General features: G+C 48.2%; 1 protein-coding gene across 8 annotated transcripts in view; it reads left to right on the plus strand.

Annotated features, from left to right (window-relative positions):
* Window positions 1–20976, plus strand: part of LOC135378104 (serine/threonine-protein phosphatase 4 regulatory subunit 1-like) — a 66591-nt gene that overhangs the window by 28165 nt on the left and 17450 nt on the right. For all 8 annotated transcript variants that reach the window (XM_064610979.1, XM_064610982.1, XM_064610981.1 and 5 more), the window contains one exon: window positions 18319–18425. In XM_064610979.1, coding sequence (XP_064467049.1) covers window positions 18319–18425 — 107 coding nt within the window. The remainder of the gene's footprint in view (window positions 1–18318; window positions 18426–20976) is intronic.

Here is a 20976-nt window from a genome sequence, read left to right on the forward strand (position 1 = left end):
GTTCATTCATTTCGACACGGGGAGTGTCTTGGGGAAGCCTTGGCAACTACAGAGTGCTTTCTTTTAAAGAAAATATTGAGGGGTCTTTACTACTTTTCCAGAAAAATACGGCGCTTTTTATGGAGAACCCTGACTCTCTTACAAAGTGCAATTTCTGGGCACGCACGCGCACAAGGCTATACCTTGTTTCGTCCAACAAGATGTTCGTACGGTCTCAGTGTCGCACAAGTAAAATGAGATTTGCATAAATGAACTACATATCGAGGAGGCCGTCCGCTACGACTCCGTCCAGAATTCCGGGCTGACATTCTCTCTAGATTGCATGCAGTGGCCTCCGAAAGAATCGATACTGCCAACTCCCCATTTTTTGTCCTTGATCGGTTAATTCTAGTCGACCATTCGTAGCTGGTAGCTGCTGAATGATTGCGTCGACATTCAGCGAGGGAGGAGGCGTGATGGAGTAAGACGTTTCCTTCTTGCTTTTGATGTTGGTACGCCAGATGGATGGTGGAAGCCACTCGTGTCTGTGTTGGGTTCTCCCTCGGTTGCTCGGGCTCATGCCAGGGTTTCTTAAAAAGTGGTCGCACTGCCATGGCAGTCTAGCGGTGCTTCTATGCCCTCCCTGTAGGTCGACCTGTTTGTTGTTGAAAAATGCTTCCGTCGCGTTGATGACGTCAGAAGGAGCCCTATCATGGAGTATGGCAGGTGCGGCAGCACCTGGAACCGAAGCCCGTGCAGTTTCGCCTCTGCAGTCGCACGTATGCGCTCTGGTGGATTGTCCTGGCCTTTCCAGTGGAAGGAACGCTTTCTAATGTGTAGAATCGATATGTTAACTCGTCGAAGTGCTGGATGCGGGCGTGCTCGTTTTGAAAGCACCATACTTGGGATTTTCTCTCCGTGGTTTCTTCATTGACCACTGTTGATCCTTTACTCTGTGGGTCGTTTTCCCAAGTTCTCTCGGCAGTGCACTTTTTACGGTCACGGAACAATGGTGCGAACGTTTCCTAGAGCGTTGTCAGAGTCGGCTTTTGGATTCCGTTGCTGTCGTCCCCTTTGGTGTGATCGCCAATTTCCGTGACGCAGTCATTCGGAGCCCCGCCAATCGTAGGCATGCTTTCAGCGGCTGTAGTGCTGTAAATGAATCGCCGTCTGCCGCATGGGCAGCCGCTGGTAGGAGTGATAGGTGTCCCACCATATATCGGTCCATAGACGATAGCGTACCAGGCGAACGCAATGCATTCTGCACAGGTCCTGTTCACACGCCATTGCAAACGTCAACATGCACGTGACGATAAAAACGGCCGCGCTCGCCAGAACGTTTTCAAACAACACGATCGCGGTTTCCGTGTGTCGTTTTGTAACTTCTTTCGACCTCGGTAATTGACCTTATCGGATAACCTTGCAGCAAAACGCGTACATTTAGATTTGCAAAGGTGGCCTCGTAACTGCTGGCCACTCTCAGGGATGTGGCATTAGCCGATGTGGTGCACTCGTATACTTCGTAGAAATAAGCTAGGATATCGCGTAAGGGCCGCCGGGCAAAATAGCTCCATGTATCGGATTGACGCTGATGGGAACATGTCGGCCAGCGCTGAAACGGAATATAAACAGCCACGTAACTAGGAAATGTTGATTTTGCCACAAGCGACCGCTTGAGGGTAGTTGCTAAAACGACGAGCGTACGACATCTCTGTGGTCTTTGGGAGACGGTTGCTCAACGCAACGTGACCTGACATGCGGCCACATGGGCCCAAGGTTGTGCGATTAGCACCTGCTTTTAGCTAGAGTTAGATTACGCCACACAGCTGCTTCTCTATACGCGGATGTCTTTTCCGACCACCCTTGTACAGATAGAACTGCCTTCTAATGTATCTTGGACGTGGAATGTGATTCAGCTGAACCACACCCTAGCCCAAACCAGAAACCTCGGCCTTGTTGTCTGAGGATTTTGAAGAACCAGGATTTACCGAGAGCGCGTATAGTGGTTCTAACCATGCCGAGCGGGATGGAGAAAAAATAATTTGGCACTAAAGCAGCGTCGTCTTAGAGGGGTTGTGTGATTCATTCCATCGTGCCGTCATTGTACTGGAAGCCAGAGTGGCGAGGGAAAAGATATAAACCCTCTTTACTCACCCACGCGTCAGGCTGTGATGTCAGAGCAACGAGAGACTTCCCATTGGCAGTCGTCCGCACGTGACCTCTCCCGCGTTTGCCCACTGGCGGAGACTCTTGTGGTGGCGTCAGGGACGGAGGAGTTTCGGTATTCGTGGCGCCGCTTTCTACCCATCTATTACCTCCCTTTGCTGTAAGACTTGGATTGCAAGACAGAATGATGCAAATAAATATCACGTACATTTATTTGCGCAACTTGGGACGAAGTGTCGTAACCCGTAACACGATCATAGCTTTTGTATACGGAAGTCGAAACGAACGAAAAGCGGTACGAGATCGGCGGCATGTCGTCGCGTCAGGCGGTTTTGGAAAACAAAGTTCACGAATAAGGTTACAAATGAGATGACGTTACGACATTGAAGAAGTCGTCGTCTGCGTTCCCACGATAAGAGAGCGACACACGGAAGGTCGCTTTTCGCGTGTGACTGCTCTTCGTGAAGCGGTTCGTAATCAAAGGGTGTTCGTTATAGCACGTAGTTATAGGTAGGGTTCCGCGTTTTCGGTTTTTATTTTTGGGCGGATTCAGCGTATGTTTTTTCGATGTTTATTGATTTTCATTAAATCGGCGTTTTTCGGTGCTTTTTCTGGCCTGTACATGGTTTACCCGACAGTTATCGGCGAATAGAAATCACAATGTAATTTCTGCACGACTCTCATTAAACATGGGGTCGTTCGCCGCGGTGGCGTTTTATTGCTAACGAGGAAGTGAACAGACATTTTTCACGACCATCGTATTTCTCTATGGTTTTCTGTTCTGCATGAACAACTTGCAGGACATGTGCATCAGTTTATCTCTGTCATGTCCTGGAATGTCCTTCTGTATTCGGTGTTTTTCGATTAAAACCGAAAACGCGGAACCCAAGTTATAGGGCTCTGCGAAGGTTAGGGTTGCTTGTTCGGCCGCGCGTCACGAGGAGTGCTTGAGTGTTCACTCCACGGTGTCTTTTTATTTTATCTAAGAGAAAGTGAAAAACATAAAGCTACATCCATAATCAAAACCCTGAGACCAAGGGACGCACAAACGGCACGACACAAGTCTCAAACTGCACGTTCATCGTATGCAGTGTACACTCTCAAAGCTTCACCACACAATACGCTCAAGTCTAATCATTGCATATACGCTTGTCGATGAAAGCACGGGGCGTACTCCTTTTTGTGACGATTAACGTAAGTGCCGCAAAAAGGCGTACTCCTCCCGTTTTGTACAAACCAGTGAAGGGACGATGTCATTCGGGATGATAGTTGGCGTGTTATGTCGTCAAGTTCTGTTTTAAGAGTGTAGGGACAAAACATCGCCTCTCAAATGAATTTGCACCGACTGGGTACAAATACGCCCGCCATGCCACCGCACGGTCCCGCTTGCGTTTATTCTCGAGACGAATATTTCAGTTAGTCGTTTCCGTTATGTCCCCCTTTTAAGATCCACGCATAGGAAGCTTTAGTAGGCAACTTTAGTTAAATGATGACGAGCGTGAGTTATGGGAGTAGATGGGAAGGTGTTCATGATATCGGTTCCGAAAAAGTGCGAACCAATTGCGCTACGATGCCTTTTCAACTCTTCATTTTTGCTTGACGGCCTCCTTTATCGCAGTGTGCTTCCGATCTACTAAATCTCGCTAAATAACTGCAGTGCGCGTGCCTATCGGATGTTCAGCAGTAGTGCTGTCGCGATTTGGATAAATTTACCTTGACGCGAATTGAATGTTAATGGAAGAGTGCGTCGTTCTTCATACTTGAGGCGTGTAAAGCGGTGGCGCTTTCGCGTTCGACATGCTGTTATTAGGGTGTTCTTATTTATCGCATTCCATTCGCAGCATCCTTTCGGGAGACTACCGCGTCGTGTGTCTCGGTACATGACGTCGCAAGTTTGGTAACAGACATAATGTGCTCGAAGATTTCTTTCGGCACTAGTTCGTGCAAGATTACGAAGCGTGAATGTGTTCGCCTAACGTGAGCAAACGAAAGCGTCATACTACGGCTTTCGATATGTTAAAGGTCGGCGTTTTGAAGAGGGATCAGGTATGGGCCTCCGCGGGGATCTGACCCTCGAGAGAAGCGCCCTTCGCTCGAGCTTACATAACCCGACACGCGAAGACCACTGGTCTTCAGTGGCTGCAAACAGCGGATGTACTTAACTTGCGCGAATTTAACGTACGTCATTTTCTCGCGAATTTAAAGTTCCCCGAAATGATGTTAACGATGTCGCGAATGGAATAGAAAAAAAAAAAAAAAGTTTGCAACGCACGAGCTTCACAATGTCTAACTGACCCACTGAGTGCAATTTATTGTGGCGCCATTTTAGTGCACATTTAGCGAGTATTGGCACCATTTACCTTACTGGACATCGATCCCACACTCGTTCGAACATTATTTCGACATTTCACCTTCGTTATCACCTCGACGATGTTTCATTCTACGTGGCTGTCGCAGAAGCACGGACAATTCCTGATGTCTAGGCAAAGCCACAGGCAGACTTCCAGTATTTCTCATGCAGCCGTATGAATAGCATGGTAAAATAGAACATGCATCGCGAAATTAAAGCCCGCCCCGCACGAATTCGCGAATGAATCCCGTTCCTTTGTACTGATATCAGGGTAACGGGCTAACTGCATATTTCATTCTGTGAGGAGAACTCTTACATCACGTTCCTGGGGTATCCCCAGCGTACCGCGCACTACGCGGCGTATTGGTATGAGCCGTTACTCTTTCAGTGCGCACTACGGGTTACACCTTTGGCGTGTGGCGCCGTTGGTTATTTTCAGCCCGCCGGCACTCTTTCGTCTTAATCTCGCTTTCATTGCCCCCGCTTGTTTTCAGCATGCTCGAGACGGTTTCTCCTTTGGCTATGACGTGTTTTTGGGACTGTCTTGGCAGCGGTCCACGGTTTCTTCACCTGTCAACGACTCTCGTATTGGGCGTCGTTGTCGTCTTGGGTGGAGCTACGTTTTCCACGGGGGGCGTGCTGGCAGACAATGTTCTCTAGAAAGGACATTGTAAGTGACGAAATTGTAGTGCGTGTCTGCTGCAAAACGAAAAGTCCCCCTAGAGATATCGCAACGCACTCGATGACGATGCACATTTCTAAAGATTCGTAGCGTATGACGTGCTGCGAAACAAAGTGCCGAAACGTCGGTGAATGGCGCGTAAACCGAGTCCGTAAAGGGACGTCCGCTTCTTTATTGGCTAGACAGGACGTAACGATCGTGTAACATTCGTCACTCTCGCGTCGTGCAGCGATCGCCAGCAGAATTTGAGTGTTCCCAATATATTTGTGAAAGTTTTACCGTTTCAATTTTCATCGTGTTATGGAGTCCGCAGTGTTTTGTGCGCGTTTTTCACCGTCGAAAGCGATGACAACGCATGAAGATCTCTCCGTGGTCATCATGTAAGATGGTGTCTCGGCGAATGCACTTTTCGTTGTGTGCATACCCGAACGCCGTTTAACCCGCTTCAAAGCCGGAAAAGATGGGCACGAGTCGTCTGAATTTAGAGCGTGTCTCTGACCCATATAAGCAGAAATATTGTGCCACGGATGTACGTTTCTCGAAGCGCTTACCGAAATGCCACCCGCTTTTTTCCTCACCACACTCTCACACTGCAACAAAACCAGCTCACGTGGTGGAGTGGTTAGGATGAGCGCTTTCCACGCCGGCTGTGCTGTCAAGTCTTTTCTGGGTTTCCAGACGAATGTCGGCACAGTTCTTCCTCAAGTCTGCCCAGGACGCATACTACCTCCCCCGCACTCCTTCCTGCTGTTCTCTCTCCATATGTCCTCCTCTGCGCACCGCTCATAGCCACAGTTGCTTCGCTGCGCTGACACGGAGCTTGAAAAATAGACTGCAACAAAGTGTCCGTCTGAGCACGGATTTCTTTCAAAGAAAAGACCAGCCTCCGCATAATTTGAATTTTTGCCCGCAACATTGCACTAAAAGCGGAAAAGCATCTCGGCGTGACGTGATGAAACGGGACTCGCGATGTCCGGACTAGACAATCCGTACCAGCGCGCAAACAAGGGTTCGGTTTCAACGCCTCCATTGTGTGCTTCACCGTCTGTTACCGCCGACATTCAAGGCAGGATGGAAACAACGCTGCGGAAATCGGAACCCCGCGGATTTCTGCCGCGCAGAGACGCAGACCAGGAGTTCCTCATTATTGGTTTTTCCATACCTACATGGAACTTGCACAGTGGAAGCAAAGAACACCGCCTATTCTGTTACGCGAGTGTTCCGGCGGAGGTCGTTTTCTGTGTTCTCCAGGTCATCTCGATGGTCTTCTTGCGATTTTTCACGAAACTTCGCAGTTATATGCCCGTGACTCGCACCTTCAAGGTGCTCTGCTCTCTCGTCATTCTGCCCGTAACACATGCTTGGAGATGCTGGCGGATTTTTTCTTCTCTGTATAGCGCATGATCGTGCTCGTGCCACGTCATAAAATGTCCGAATTTTTATCAAATTTGCGAGTATTTTCGCCAGCGTGTGTCTAGTGAATCTGTACAAGTGCGTTCCACGGTAAGAATTTTTCTGGAATTTGTCCGTTCGAGCAAGACCGTGGTTCGCAACCAGTTCTTCCATAGAGAAAGCGCGCGGCGGTGGCAAGCTGGAATTGATCGTCCATGTGTGCACGGTGCGTTCTCCCCACTGCTGTAATTAACTCGGGAAGACGTAACAAACTTAGCTCAGTCGATAAGCTCATGCAGCTTTCCTCTTGCCCTTCCAAGGAATGTGGCAGCCATCATACGGGGCCGTTCCCAATGTTTATGCGCAACCATGGCGGAAGTATTTGTCAAACTGCGCTGGCCTCCTCTGTCACAAACAAGGGTAGTTCGAACACTTAAATGTACTCCCCCGATGCTTTTAAGTCGAGTTATGCCGTGGTGACGACCTAAGGATGAGGGTAAAACAAAGCAGGCGGCGGTAATCACCAGGGTACCTAGCTTTCCGCGGTAAAACTTCCGCGCTGAAGGACCGAAAATTCTTTTTTTTTTTTTCCTAGTGGGGAAACAACGAGCAAAACTGCTCGGACGCCGGTGTGGAAACCTTGTTCTGTCGTAACTCACTCTACGCGAACACTAACGCTTAAACGCTATGCAGACGATTCTTGGAATAAGATCTGGCTTCATGCTGGCAAGATTGTTCACTTGCTTCACATGGTTCGCTGGACTTGCGTCACTGCGCCGAAGCGATACACATCCGTATGCGTAATGAAGATGTTGCGCGCTTGTGTTCAAAACGTAACATTTCTAACAGTATCAGGGGACTGTTGTAGAACTGTATCAATCCGGCAACGTTTTCTTCCTGGGGTGCTGGCCTTTGCAGCGGAACAAAATTTATGATTTGCTGAAGTTCCGCTCTTCGTCAGCCGACGACTGGTAAGCATGGTATCACGAGAGTCCGGGACTCTGTTGAAAGGGGACCTCCAAAAAAAAAAAAAAAAAAAAAGCGCGGGGTGTTGCACCCTGGTGGACGTTTCTTGCCCATTTTTGGAGAACAAGTTGATATTTTGTCAGTCTACGAATTGATTCGCCTGAAACTGTAGCGAATAAATGGACCCAGGTTGGTGCGAAGCGGATAAGCGCTATTTTCGTCCCAAAGGAGATACAAAATTACTGTCTTTCAGAAAAAACATGTTGGTGACTTTTCCGTTGCGTATTGCAAAACCCCCGTTTTTCTTCTCGATCTAGTATCCCCCGGTGGTAAACACCCCAAGTTGCCTACACGCTGGCTAGTCTCTTTCGCGCCTCAAAAGTTGCAATATCTGAAGAATAATAGACCCAAGGGCAGCACCTACAGTATTTGTCCAAGGAAAACGACACTCGCTGAAAGGTGCGAGAATCCAGTTCCTGTATCTTCTGCCTTCGGTGCCAACGAGCGCTCAGAAAACTGTCCAGGTTCTTCGATTTGACGAGTTCACTCGCGCAGGATTGTGCAAGTGTTACAATAACGTCGTATACACTTGATAACGCCGCCGCTTTCGAGGTACTGGAATGCTAGCAACGCCTGTCGTCATTGTCTATGCCCCGGTCCTTCGCGAAAAATATCGTTCGCTTTTAATTCCTCTGACAACCTCTTCCGCTTCAACAAGAGGCGAGAAACCAGACGTACCCCTAACATCGAGGTGTTTGACTGAATTGCGTCTCTAATCAGCGATTTCTGGGTTGAAGTTCGTATCGTTTTAAGCGGGCTTCCCGCAAGCATAGCGCTGTCTTCTCCCCCTCTCGCACACTGTCATATCGCTATAAGTCACGCAGACCAGCCTGCTAACGTAATAATAATTCTAAAAAATGACGTAACTGAAGTTATTACGTCAGGGCGTATCGCTATCGAGTAGCAGCGTCACGTGACTGTGATGCTGCTCAGTCGAACGTTGGGACAAGTATCCGTGGAGGTTCCTCCCACATGGCACTCGCCCCTTCGAAAGGCGACACATTTGTTTTTTCGTCACTATAGCTCGCCTCTCTCGATTAATTTTTTTAATACCTCGAGCTGGTGTAATTAACTCGTAGATAACAGTTCCTTTGAGTATGAGGAGTGTGTCTAGTCTTTGTCTTCTCATACTCAAGGAAATGTTACCCACAAGTTTACATCTCTAGTTCCCCCCACTTTGTTTAGAAAACTCTAATTTTTAACAAAAGCATTTGAAAAAACAAAACAAACAAAAAAAAAAGCATCATCGCTGTTTCTTGGCGGGTAAAGGTTGGAAAGGCTAACCAATACATTTTTTACCGGGAGCCGACAAGTCTCCCCCCCCCCCCCCCCCCCCCCCCCCCCCCCCCCCCCCCCCCCCCCCCCCCAAATTTCATGCTTAAACACGGCTTGCTGTATGACTGAAGGGCGGTTTGTTGGTGCGCCTTTCAAGGCCGGTAATGATTTACCGTGACGAGAAACGCTTGTGCGTATAGCGTGTTTGCTGGGTTGCCTTCTCGCGTTTTTGTAGCGCAAATACGATCGCTGCATTATCACGTCGTATTTCATCACCGTGCTGTGCAATCAAAGCAGTCACACAACAGATTAGCATAGAGATCTTGTTACCGCATTATTCTCGCGCCTTGGCAACCGCAGAATTGGCAAGTTTGACTTGTCGATCCGCAGGGATCTACGAGAGGGGGCGAGAAGGGACCGAGGAAATTCTGTGCATCCCTGCGTCTTATCGCTCATTCAGCCGTGTATGGAGGAGGGCCCTGTGGTGCCGTCGCTTCTCGTCCAAGTTTTCAGGCGCAATCAATGGAGTACGGTTTCAGGTCGCGCGGTCGATTCATTGCCGTCAGAACGGTTCCGGACGATTATTTTAATTAGGTTTCGTTATTGAGCTTTCCTGGTTGCTTAACGAGTTATGTCTTGGCGCAGTTCACGAATTCCGTTTCACATAGCGCGAATTTAATGCTATAACTCTCCAGACATTAGGTTCCATAATTTTCTTTCTATTGACACACTTTGTCCATAATAATCGCACGGTGGCATATCCACTCGTTACTATACCATTATCCGTTTCTGTGGAGAGATAGAGAGCACGGAAGCCGTTCCCCAGCGTTACCTGGGGATAGAACGCTCTTCTTTGCGTCCATTCCCTATTATTGCGGGCTTGTGCGATAATTTGGAAAACTTCTGCAGCGCAAGCTAACCGGACGTTGTCTTCCCAACAGTGTATCATCACCGCTCGAAACTGTCGGGTTTCCTTTTTCCGGAAGTGGGCTTTCCTCCATGGTGACGATCGATTTGCTTCCCGAGGGATGTGTAGGTGGGCGCAGAATAGCTGCTTCGCTCGGCAAGAGAAGTTTTCGAGGGATCCTCAATTAAGCAAAATGCCGTCGCAGGATCAGCTGCTCATTAGCCTAAGGTACCTACTCGGATGTGGGCGTGTACTTCGCGATTAGGTTCGTATTGGGCATAACGCAGCCCCCCCCCCCTCCCCCCGTAAAAAAAAAGGCGTCCAAGTGGCTGTTCCAGTGCTTGCTGAACAACATGACCGTATCTCACCGTTTCAATAAAGTTGTCGGGTATTTCGGTGACATTTACTACCAACGTTGCACCACGAAATCTGTCGCCCGCCGTCTCACATGGCGTACGCACTGGCATGCCGTTGCCTTCGCGAAAAAAAGAATTCATTGCCATACTGTCTCGCTATTTTTAGGCCACCCTAGTACGGGGGTGGAACGGATGTGTTGGGGAGGGGGGGGGGGGGGCTAAGTTGGATGCCCTTCCGCCGGTGAATGGACGAGGGAGTTGAAAACGAAGGAAACCAGCCCACCTGGTACGGCGTACACCTAGTACGCTGCACTGATGTCGTCCATTGCTTCGTTGGCTGGAACGGTTCGCAAAGAGCATTACGAATGCGAGTGCGTACGCGTCTCTATATATACCGGGAACAACGGATGAAGGGTTAAGCGAGTAATCTTAAAGATGCGATGAAGCAGTTGTAATGTAGATAGTGAACTGTTTCACTTCATGAATGACAGCCTCCGTGAGCACAATGCGTGTTTCACGTAATGCAAGCCACCTGCGATTTTGCATGTAGAAAGTAGTGAAGAAGCAAGGGATCATGTGTGTTCCGCCGTACTTAGCCCCAGTGTATTGAGTTGGGGGACCAGAGATTGTGGAAGATCACTAGACAACCCAGTTGCTTCGCGGCGCTAACGTGGAATAAAAAAAATAGACAACCCAATACCCTCTTTTTTCTGTTCTGCTCAACCGAAACATCTCTCGTCCTCTAATGGCGCGCGCAAAAGGTGCTGTTTCCGCTGTCTTTTCCATTTTCGACATCTTTCCCTCGCAGCTCGCGACTGAAGTAAACAAGGTCCGGAAGCGCTCAGACTGAGCTCACACAGCACGCCTCATTCAAACTGCCTGGACATTCTGGGGTAGTTTCAGAAACTCGATGTCCTTGCTTCGTATGTGCCCAATGTTATTTTTAATGATCAGACTGGCACGACTTCAGGACAACTTAATTCGCTTAGCTGATTTAGGGGGCCGGATTTAGAGAATTTTGGGCATAATCTATTTATTGGAGGCATACCTAGGTTCGTGATTTGCATCATTGATAGATGAATGCAACGAGGGGAAAAGTCAACGTTTTGCAGTATTTTTATTATAATAGCATCTAAATATCAGTGTTTCTCTATTAAATTTATGAACTCTCTATAGGGCAGCAAGGAACACGTAATGCGTGCCGTTCGATGCAACAGATAACTCTACCAAATGCCGTTTTCAAACAACGTCACGTGCAGTTTAAAGTTTCCATAGTATGGTGTTACAGTGTGGCAGTAAATTACCGGATCCGCTGCAAAAGCATGCTCTTCCTGATTCGTGTTAACATGATCGCGATAACAGAGCTTCTCAGTGTTTGCAATAGTCTTTTTTTTTTTTTTTTTGCTTTGTACACCTAAACCTTGTGCACGCAGTGTTGAAATTGAAAGAGCGGTTAAGTCACGTTCAGGGATTTTGTTTCTCACCAAGTCGCGCATCCTGAAGTGGTACCGATACATGTAACGTATATACGTACTGTTCCCGACGGACTTGTTTCCAACCTCGAGCTCCTGGCGCAACGATCCCTTCCTTGCCGGTGGTGTGGCGCGTAAAGGAGCTAGACCTGTCACGTGCACTATACAAAATGTAAGCAAATCGGGAGAGACTTCGTTCTGTCGGCTGGCCTCCTCAGAATCCCTCCTTGGTGCGACACCGACGGTAGGGAATCGTTCCGCCGCGAGCTGGGCTGGAGATTACGGACTAGCGTGTCGGGAACAGTACGTGCGTATTTCATGGGCGTTCAGAAGTGACCGCTGCAGTTGCCTGATCAAATGTTCGCACCAGATATCCTCGTTTCGGTGTTCTTTGACTGGCCGTACCCTTATTACGCTTACAGGATCGGTTATTAACACGGTGCGTTAACCATAAAGCAGGTTGTGACACTCGGATGAATGAGTTTTTACATCCAAGGGGGTAGCAGACGCGTAGAAAACTGGCATCCGGCGCGGACTTCACTGGAGACGTCAATAGGCGGCGCGGAAGAGGTCACGTGCTTACGACTGCCAATGGGAATGGTCGTAGCTCTCGCTCTTTCTGTTCGAGGGGTTATATCTCGCAAAGTACGAGACGCGGAAAAAGAATATCTTCAGTACTGCAGGGAAAGGTACAATGCGTGCGTGATGTTACAAACCGCATATATCAAAGTGTTAGGACCACTTTAGATGAAAGTCACTGAAAAGGTTAGCCAGCTGTAGGACTCGAACCCACATCTTTTGGATCAGTTCTTTCATGTCCACTTTAGATGTTTGGTGCTCATAGAGAAAGGGCGGATGATTCCCTTGGAGCTGTCGCTGGATGCCGCGTCCCCCCCTTCGCGGTACTCCGAAGAACTCCATTTGTTAGTTAGGACAAAGGACACCTGCAACGAACGGGCAGAGCGCAGTTGAAGGCCATAAAGCATTATGACAAGCTATCAGTGTGTTCCCGCGTGTGGGGGGTGACTTCGCTGTTGTTGGACAGTAGTATCTGTCCTTTAGAAAGTGGATCCTTCTAGAAGCTGTGGAGTATGCTGGGTTGAACCTACACCAACAGACACGGAAGGTGTTTCCAAAAGACGACGAAACTTCGCATGGACTAGTTGTGTTAATTATTAATAGGAGTGTCACACAATTGATTGGAATAAGTTACATAATTTATTAAGGGAAACGGTCGTGCCACGAATAATAAATCTCGGAGCAGGGAATAATTATTCTCAGCGTTATCCCCGTATATTTCTTCATATTGGTAACATTTGGTACGTCGTAAGTAAAAATCCTTCTGTAAGCTAATTTCTTCCGCGCAGGTTTTAAACCTCGTGTCGTGTACAATCTCTACGAGCGGAATACACGTCCTGAGGTGGCTTGTACAGAGATGTCCTGTATCCCTGTCTTTGCAAGCATGTCGCATTTGCGTGGACCGTTTTTCCGTCCTGTGCTCCGCTATTGGCGACGCCTTAGACTGACGACGAGTGATTGATGGGTCCTCATTACTTCTGCAGCCGTCGTGGCTAATTAAAACAAAAGCCGTTGTTTTCCTTTGTGGACCCTGGTTCTTCTCTGCTCGCTTCAATGGATGCCACCTGCGGACCGCTTTTCGGACAGTCTCGCTGTGTTATCTTCAGTTGTCCGCTTTGGGTCCGCGCCAGATGTGTGCGAGGCCTGTTTTTCGACTTCCCGCTGTTGTTCCCTCGCTGTCGGTAATGAGGTCCTGCCACGGGAAACATCCCATTTCCTCAGAGTGCCGGTATTGTGATCAGTTAGCTCGTGTGGCTCTGTCCACGGGATCACCAACGATGGGAGCAATTTCTGAGCGCTAAAAGCTATTCAACGACGATGGTTTCGGTTTCAAGCTCTGCTCACCCTGTGGAATGCTTTGCGCAGCTCAACAGTCTTGTTCGGTTTTATCTATGTATACCAATCGGCCGAGTGGGTACAACATTCGCTCGCTGATGGACACGATGAAGGTGGAATGTTGGAAGTTTACCACCAGCTGCGCTGTCTCCTCGTTTTTCTGGTAAACCATAAAGGACGCGGTTCCCCTGAAGTCGGCCAAGGACTCGTACTCTCCCTTCCTGCTGTGCTCTCTCCATCTGTACGCAGCCACAGTTGCTTCGCGGAGCTAAGGCGGAATATCTACAGTGAGCTGTATAAATAGTAAGACCATATGGTCGTGCTGATTGTCACATTGCCAACCCTCTGGTATACATTCAAGATGCTATGACGCAGCCACGGAGTAAACCCGTTTGAACATGCGGATGTATGTTCAACTTGCAATCGTGCAATAGTGCCGGATTTAACCCTGCTGAAAGTGTTCATCGATGGTAAAATCCGTTCGAAAAAGAAATGCTATTCGTTGCTGGTGAAACTATGTGCCTACGCGGAAAGAAACGTCGCACAAACCATATGCATTGCTGAGAGGCTTCCTGAGTACGCGCAGTCGAGAAATGTCAGTGATGTCGACGTCAGCAGCTTTGGGCTTTTTGTGAAGCGTAGACAGAGCTCGGCACTTGCGACTTATGCTCACCCATTCTCTGCTCATTCGCCACATTGAGCATGAGCGAGCATGTTCATGAGTGCGGATTTTGTCAAGGGAGCACTTAGGGACATATTCGTCGAGAATGCTACATTCCTCCGTGTAGCAGCTGTAACCGTTATGACAACGAGAATAGAGTTTTAGCGCGTCGTACGCTATCGCCTTTGCGTACGTATGGGTTAGCATTGGTGGTTGTGCGCACGCGCAAATCGTAAAGAGCGCTTCACGCATTGCGCAGCGTAGGCAAAGGCGATAGCGTACGATGCGCTAAAACTCTCTATTGCCTTTGCCCATGGTTATGCTGCCATTGCAACTGTTCTGGGTAGTTAGGATGATTATGGTAGAGGGACCCACTTAATGTTAGTCGTCCGGCCCATCTGCATCGCTCCCGCAATAATCCGGAATCTTGTGTTACCGCTCACCTCGGCTCTCCGTTTGCTCACTCATTCTTTCTCACCTCTGCATTTACTCACTCGATCACTGCTGGCTCGGCTCTCCGTCTGCTCACTCATGCTCAGCTCATTCGCCACATTGAGCATGAGTGAGTCTTGTCTTGGTATGAGCGTAGAAGCCACCTATCCCAGGCGCAAGGTATGCGTCAAGTATATGCTAGCTAAATGTTCTTGAGTTGCCACCGTCGCGCACCGCCGTGACATCCGCGTGTCTGCTAAACCTCACGTCATTCGAAAACCGAAACCGGATGTGCATGTGTAGATCTCCACGGGATTTGCTGAATGAAGTTTCCATGCTACATCTGCGCAGTCGGACGTAACTGGCACCGGTGAGTGGTGGCAGACTGATTGGCACCCGTAGGTTGCCAGACACACACGCGACTTTTATATATATATATATATATATATATATTAAATACTTTGTAGTTGTAAAATGATATCTCACCAACTTAATAGCGAAATGTGAGCTTTCTGTGGGCCGTGCACCATGAACTAGCTAGGCGTCATACTGAATTAACTCGGGGGGGAAGGTGCGTACGCGAAGATACGCACCTATAGACCCTTCTGATTTCCGGTCAGGTATGGTGGCAGCAGGGTTGGATAAATTACTTTTATTTTGGAATACCATTACTTCGTCATTACATTGTCACAGAAGTCTCTAAACGCAGTCCTGTGTGGTGTTTGAGGTGCGCACTGTGCAGTGAGACGTGATAGCGCTTTTCGACCTGTGATAATAAAGCGTTTCTGCAAGATCGCTTACGTATGAATGATTTCGTCGAGAAATGAGTGCAGTATGTGTAACCTAAATGAGTGACCACAGATATTAATTGCAGCACCAGACTCCACTCGCACTCTATCCCTCTCCTTGGTGACCTGGTCGATAAACAAAGGTGACTGGGAAAAAGTAGCTTGAGGGTTTCCGTTGCCTATACCGGGCATAATTCATAACTACTGGCTTTGAACAGTGTCTGAATTTTCACCCCAAGTAATGTTGTTACGCATTACCTGGCCAAAATATCATGGCATTACAGTATTCCTCCACAGAGTGTAATGCATCAGCAGTACTCACGATGCCTGCATAGAGTATTACTCTCGGAATGCCAGTTACACCACATCAGCGTGGCCTCTTGTGCCATAAAGCACCAAACATCAGCGTGGCTCGGTTTGAGCTGGACGGACAGACATCCTTTCCATTCTCTTACATCTTTCTCACTCATTCATCCAATCTAACTCGTACGAGTAGTTGTCGGCGCGAGCTGAGGTCACTGGCACGCGCGTGCCTCTCGCTTGTTGGTTTGAATGAAGTTGGTTTTCGAATTACGTGGCGAAATTTTTACATTTCCGCCGTACGGAGTTGAACGTGCAACACTATGTCGGACTGGTTAACATTGCTGTCTTGTAACATTCCGCCAGTACACCGCTGCCTAATCCGTACATTGGACTTGGTGGTGTGGTTGGGATGTGGCGTTTGTGAATGACCCGTTTACATTTAGGGAATGTGTTTTGCATATAAGCTCTGAGGCGTCATTAAGAGAGCCGCCTTTGAGCGTTGGTGAGGCTCACGTGTTGTCCTAATTGTCGCTCCGGTCTCTGCACTTTTACGTTACTATCCGAAATGCAAATTTGTGCTCTGTTTACCGTGCTGAGTTTTATCCCTGGGCACAAATGGCGAAATCGTGCTCGAGATGCTCGAAAACGCTGTGCATATTTGATGTTGAAGGTATTTTATCGCGCGATTCTTCTAATGAAATGCTATGACGTGACATTACAATCTACTGAATTCACCGACGCTGATTTTCCGTACTTTATTGGTTTTGGTGAAGGCCAACCCCGCAGGGCGAGCTCATTTCCCGCGGCGACTCTGAACGCTCCGAGAGGGGAGGTGATGATGAAATTCTGCTACAAAATAACGGCAAGTAGGAGAGGCGGGGGAGAGTCAGGAATGTGCAGCAGTGGAAGAACGGAAGGCTCCTTCCAACTCCGCCCTCGTGTTCCTTCTGTCCTCCCCTCTTTGCCCCTAGAAATAGAATCGTCCCTCGGATGCGTGTGAAGGGGCCCCTCCTTTTCATGGATTTTTTCTTTGCAGCCCGGACCGCGCCTCTGAGCGCCCTCCTTCCCACCCACCCCCACCCTGCCACTCCCCTTGTAGGGTGAAATGGGGGGCAGCCCAAGTTCGCTGCGGCCGCTCATCCTGGGGAGCGGTCCATTTTGTGCAGCAGGTTGGGGGGAGTTGTACCGTTGCAGCGCGCATGGGCTCTGGAGAGTGGAAACTTTTTTGTTTGTCGCTTATGTGGTTTCTCAATGAAAGACAGCAGCATTCATCTGCAGAACATCACTTGCTCGTTACGAATGCCTGTTTTTTTTTTTTTTTTTGTTTTTTGCCGTTTTATAGCGGTTCATATTCGACGGGGACGTTTCGTATATACAGTAGACTGATGTTCCATGGAACGCGGCTCGCACTCAACAAAATGCCATGTTCTGAAAGGAAGTCTCAATTTGTACGAATTACTTGCTTTTATTCTAACTGAGGACCCGCCCATGCGAAATTCAGTTCCAGGAATAGTGCGTTGTGGCTTGCTTGTGCAAGTCTCTTTACTGGTGAGCTACAAAGTAATTTGTATTTCTGGTCTGTTACGGAAATACTCATGACTAGGTGCAAGCATGTTTACTCAGATTCCCTGGCGGTCAGCACGTGACTTGAACTGGCTGAATGGACGACCGAGTGGTCTTGCTGAAGCAATCTCCTCGGGGAAGCCACTCTAGAAAAGATAAGGGTTTCAATGCCCTCACATGTCCGTCGTCGTCGTCGTCTTGGCCTGAGGAACACGAGTTGTGCACGTGGAGACGTAGGGAGGAAAACAAATGACGAAGCACATGTTTTTGCACGTTTGCCGCGCCGTTTGCAGCGCTCTATCGTGTACATTGCCTTAATTATCGACAGCCTTCTTTTGGCGCTGCAATTTTTCGCGTACGTCATTAACGATGGAAATCGAGTTTTTGTGTCACGCATTAGCATGGGCCTTTGAGTCTGTGCTAGGCGGTGCTCTCACGATAAATGAGCTATTCGGCAGGGGTGTTAGGAGCACACAGTAGCGCGCCATTTTCGGATTTTCTCCGTGGGTAAGCCATAATGACAGCCTGTTTGTAAGGCTGTGAACAATTGAAAGTGCCGTTCAAGGTGGAGGGGTGGAAAGCTACAAAAGTAAAGTCCAGCGCGTGCTTGTTGCCCGCATGTTCTGGTAAAGAGGCCATCGAACTCTGGTAGCGGCGGCTGGGTTTGCGTCCGAAAGGCTCCTAGTAATAAGAGGCGGGGAGCATGTTGTGGGATTCCTTTCCCCTGTGTTACTTCCACACACGGAGTGGAGGGTTCAGAAAAAGGGAGAGGGTTCTTGTTGATGGAGAAAATTCCCCGAAAGACACGTCTCCCCCTCATTCAAGGGCTTTTGTAGTTCTTGGGCTGGTTTTTGACACTAGTCTGCTGCGCTTACCCGCCAGCGACTTGAGACAGTGGAGGAGGGGTCAAAAGGCAACGGTGTGTGCACGCATTTTATTTATTTTTAATACAGATAACGCCCTATATTTATTTCGATATGTTCCATACATACTTGAAGGCCAGCGAATACTTCTGCCTACCGTGTGTGACGGCCATGTACTTGTCATTGCAGGCAGATTGTGGCGCGGAACATCGTGGAAACCCTTCAGAGCGTCGCTGACTCTCAAGAGGACATCAATTCCGTCGTCTCCGTCATGGGTGTTCTAGCTAATGACTGTGGTAAGTGACGACGGTATTCTATTCCAATCAGAACGATGGACATTGGAACCTTCCATGAGCCGCACACACTACGTGAACCCCATGCTATTTCATTATGCTGGATTAGCCTTCGCTTCAGAGACACGGGAGAGCCAGCTGTGCCTTTAGTGCGACCAGGGATCCCCCCCCCCCCCAAATACCTGCTAGAAAGGCCAGAAATTGCGGAAAACCCAGCACATACGTGTGTTACTCCACCCCTGAAACCTTGCGGAAAATCTGAGTGCGATTGTAAATCTGATGCTGTGTGAAACTGATTAGCGCCTGAAGAGGAATGACGAAACACATGAGCAATGTCATGATGGCGATGACTGGCGCTTTTATTTCGTGTCGGGCATCTTGACACAAGTCCTGCGTAGCCATCTGGTTAGGCAGAACCGTCACTGGTGCCGCCTGCGTGGCTGTTTGAGCTCGTCTATCACTTTACGACAGACATGGCGCCAGCCGGTTGAGGGTGGGCGCATTCTGTCGGAGAGGAGGTTGTAACGGCATCTGTGTGGCGTCTCTTCCACGTCCTCCATTTTGTACCCCGAGGATTTTCTCGACGATTGCTTTAACCGGAAATTCGCCCCCTTCTGAAAGGATGGGTGGCCGTTGATAGCTGCTCTTTCGCAGTCCCCTGGAAAGCCACCCCGCAAAATAGCATTGACCAAAGCGTTTTCTTCTCGTTACTGCCCGTTAATTGGATGACTCGTGGGGGGTACTTGTCCACCGAAATGCTCTTCCCCGCGTACGTCTCCGTGCTGGAAAACCGGCCAGGGACTTGCATTGTGAGCCTTTGTTCGATGTCACTGCAGACGTGACAGGGCATCGACCTATATATCTGATGTGCGTGTTGGCCTGAGTGAAAGTTAAGCCGGAGAGTTACCCCCTCTTTTTTATATATGGCAAATTTGCAAACCTGTAGTAACCAATGTGTAATTAGTAAGTACGTTTATCTGTAGTACACACTTTGGGGTGGAAAGTAAGATAGCTGTTTTGGTTGCTTCAGGTACTGTTTGTTTTCTCTCAACCTTCGTGGTTAAGTTAGCGAAGGCTTGATGCGAATTTAGGGGTGTATTCCTCAACTTGCCTCAGACCTCAAGGCAAGTATAGACGAAGTATACCCCTGGGTTCCCAACTGCAGCCATGGTGACTATCCTAGTTTGCATTTGTATTTTGCAACCACTATTCGGAGGTTGCAGACTCAACGTGCAGATTGTCGGTGATGATATTTTGATTAAATTACCCGTAATCATTGATGCATGGTAGATAGTGTTAAGGCTGAAGCAGCAATTGTCAGTTACCGTTATATTTTGTTTTCACAACTGAAACATTACCGTGAATGAGCTGTGGTTCACACTGCATGTCACCACATAACTGCAACCTCGGTGTGGATGCTACTGATGGGATGTTTCCGCTTGTGCAGTGCCCAGTCCATTGCAGAAGTAAAATCATTAGCAAATTACAAAAAAACAAATTGTCACATGAAACTTATCCTCATGTCTGTAATTATAGTAAACCTTATTAATTTGTAACTTACATCACACTCATTTATACCTTGTGTAGTTTAAAATAATAAAACGAATAGAAATCACCACTATGGTAAGACAATCATTGTGGCATTTCTTGTTTGACAAACACGTTGGTGACTACCTTTCTAACAATCGCAACATTCATGTGCAGAACGCATAACTCAAACAGAACAGGTGGTTATAGAGCACAAAATCTTAATAGAACTGTTCAAATGACATGGTATTGTACTATGCATCTTGCGGCCAAAGGACATTTCTGCTTGGGTAGCAAAATGTGATTAGAGGGAATCCCACTTTTGCTTCCCTGATGCCTCATACCACTTTGAACACTGGGAAGCATGAAACATTGCAGGGATGTTACTGCTATAGACACGCTGCCAAAAATTGCTGCACAGGCTAATTGATGATTGCTATGTTCACCTTTTTGGCTTTGTCACGCGTATTTCTTCACACAGAGGGGACTATAGTGGTGAAACCCCCCGCACTGCCTTCTCCTTTTCATTATGATCAACATTTAATAAACCATCACAGAAAATTTAGAAGGCTTGCAAGTGTGTTAGTTAGACAGCTGATGTATGGGTAACATGTGTCGCCTAGGTTAGACATTTGGACAGCCAGGTCATTTTCTGTTCTTCAATGCTACCACACAGCCGTTCCTTGTTATTCCCGGTTGCTGTGATCTGGTCAGCAATGAACATAACACCTGCCTTCTCTCATCTGTTATCTAGATAGTTACATTCTTTGTTGAGATCTGTGTCTATTGTTATGTCGGAAAGTATCTTGTCTTGTATGAAGGATGCCCTCCCCCGCTTGGCGTCGACGAGAATTAGCTAGGGCTTGCTCTGTACAAGGAAGACAGGAAAAGGGCATGTTTCTCAGCTGCCATCATGACTGTTCACACATCTCTCTCTCTCGTTTGGAATCGTGGGAGGTAATTCTGCTGCACCTTTGAGGTTGATTTCCTTTCTTTTGGCAAGCGCATTGATTTCTCAAACTCGTGT

Source organism: Ornithodoros turicata, chromosome 1 (genome assembly GCF_037126465.1).
Source record: "Ornithodoros turicata isolate Travis chromosome 1, ASM3712646v1, whole genome shotgun sequence".
Taxonomy (NCBI): Eukaryota; Metazoa; Arthropoda; class Arachnida; order Ixodida; family Argasidae; genus Ornithodoros; species Ornithodoros turicata.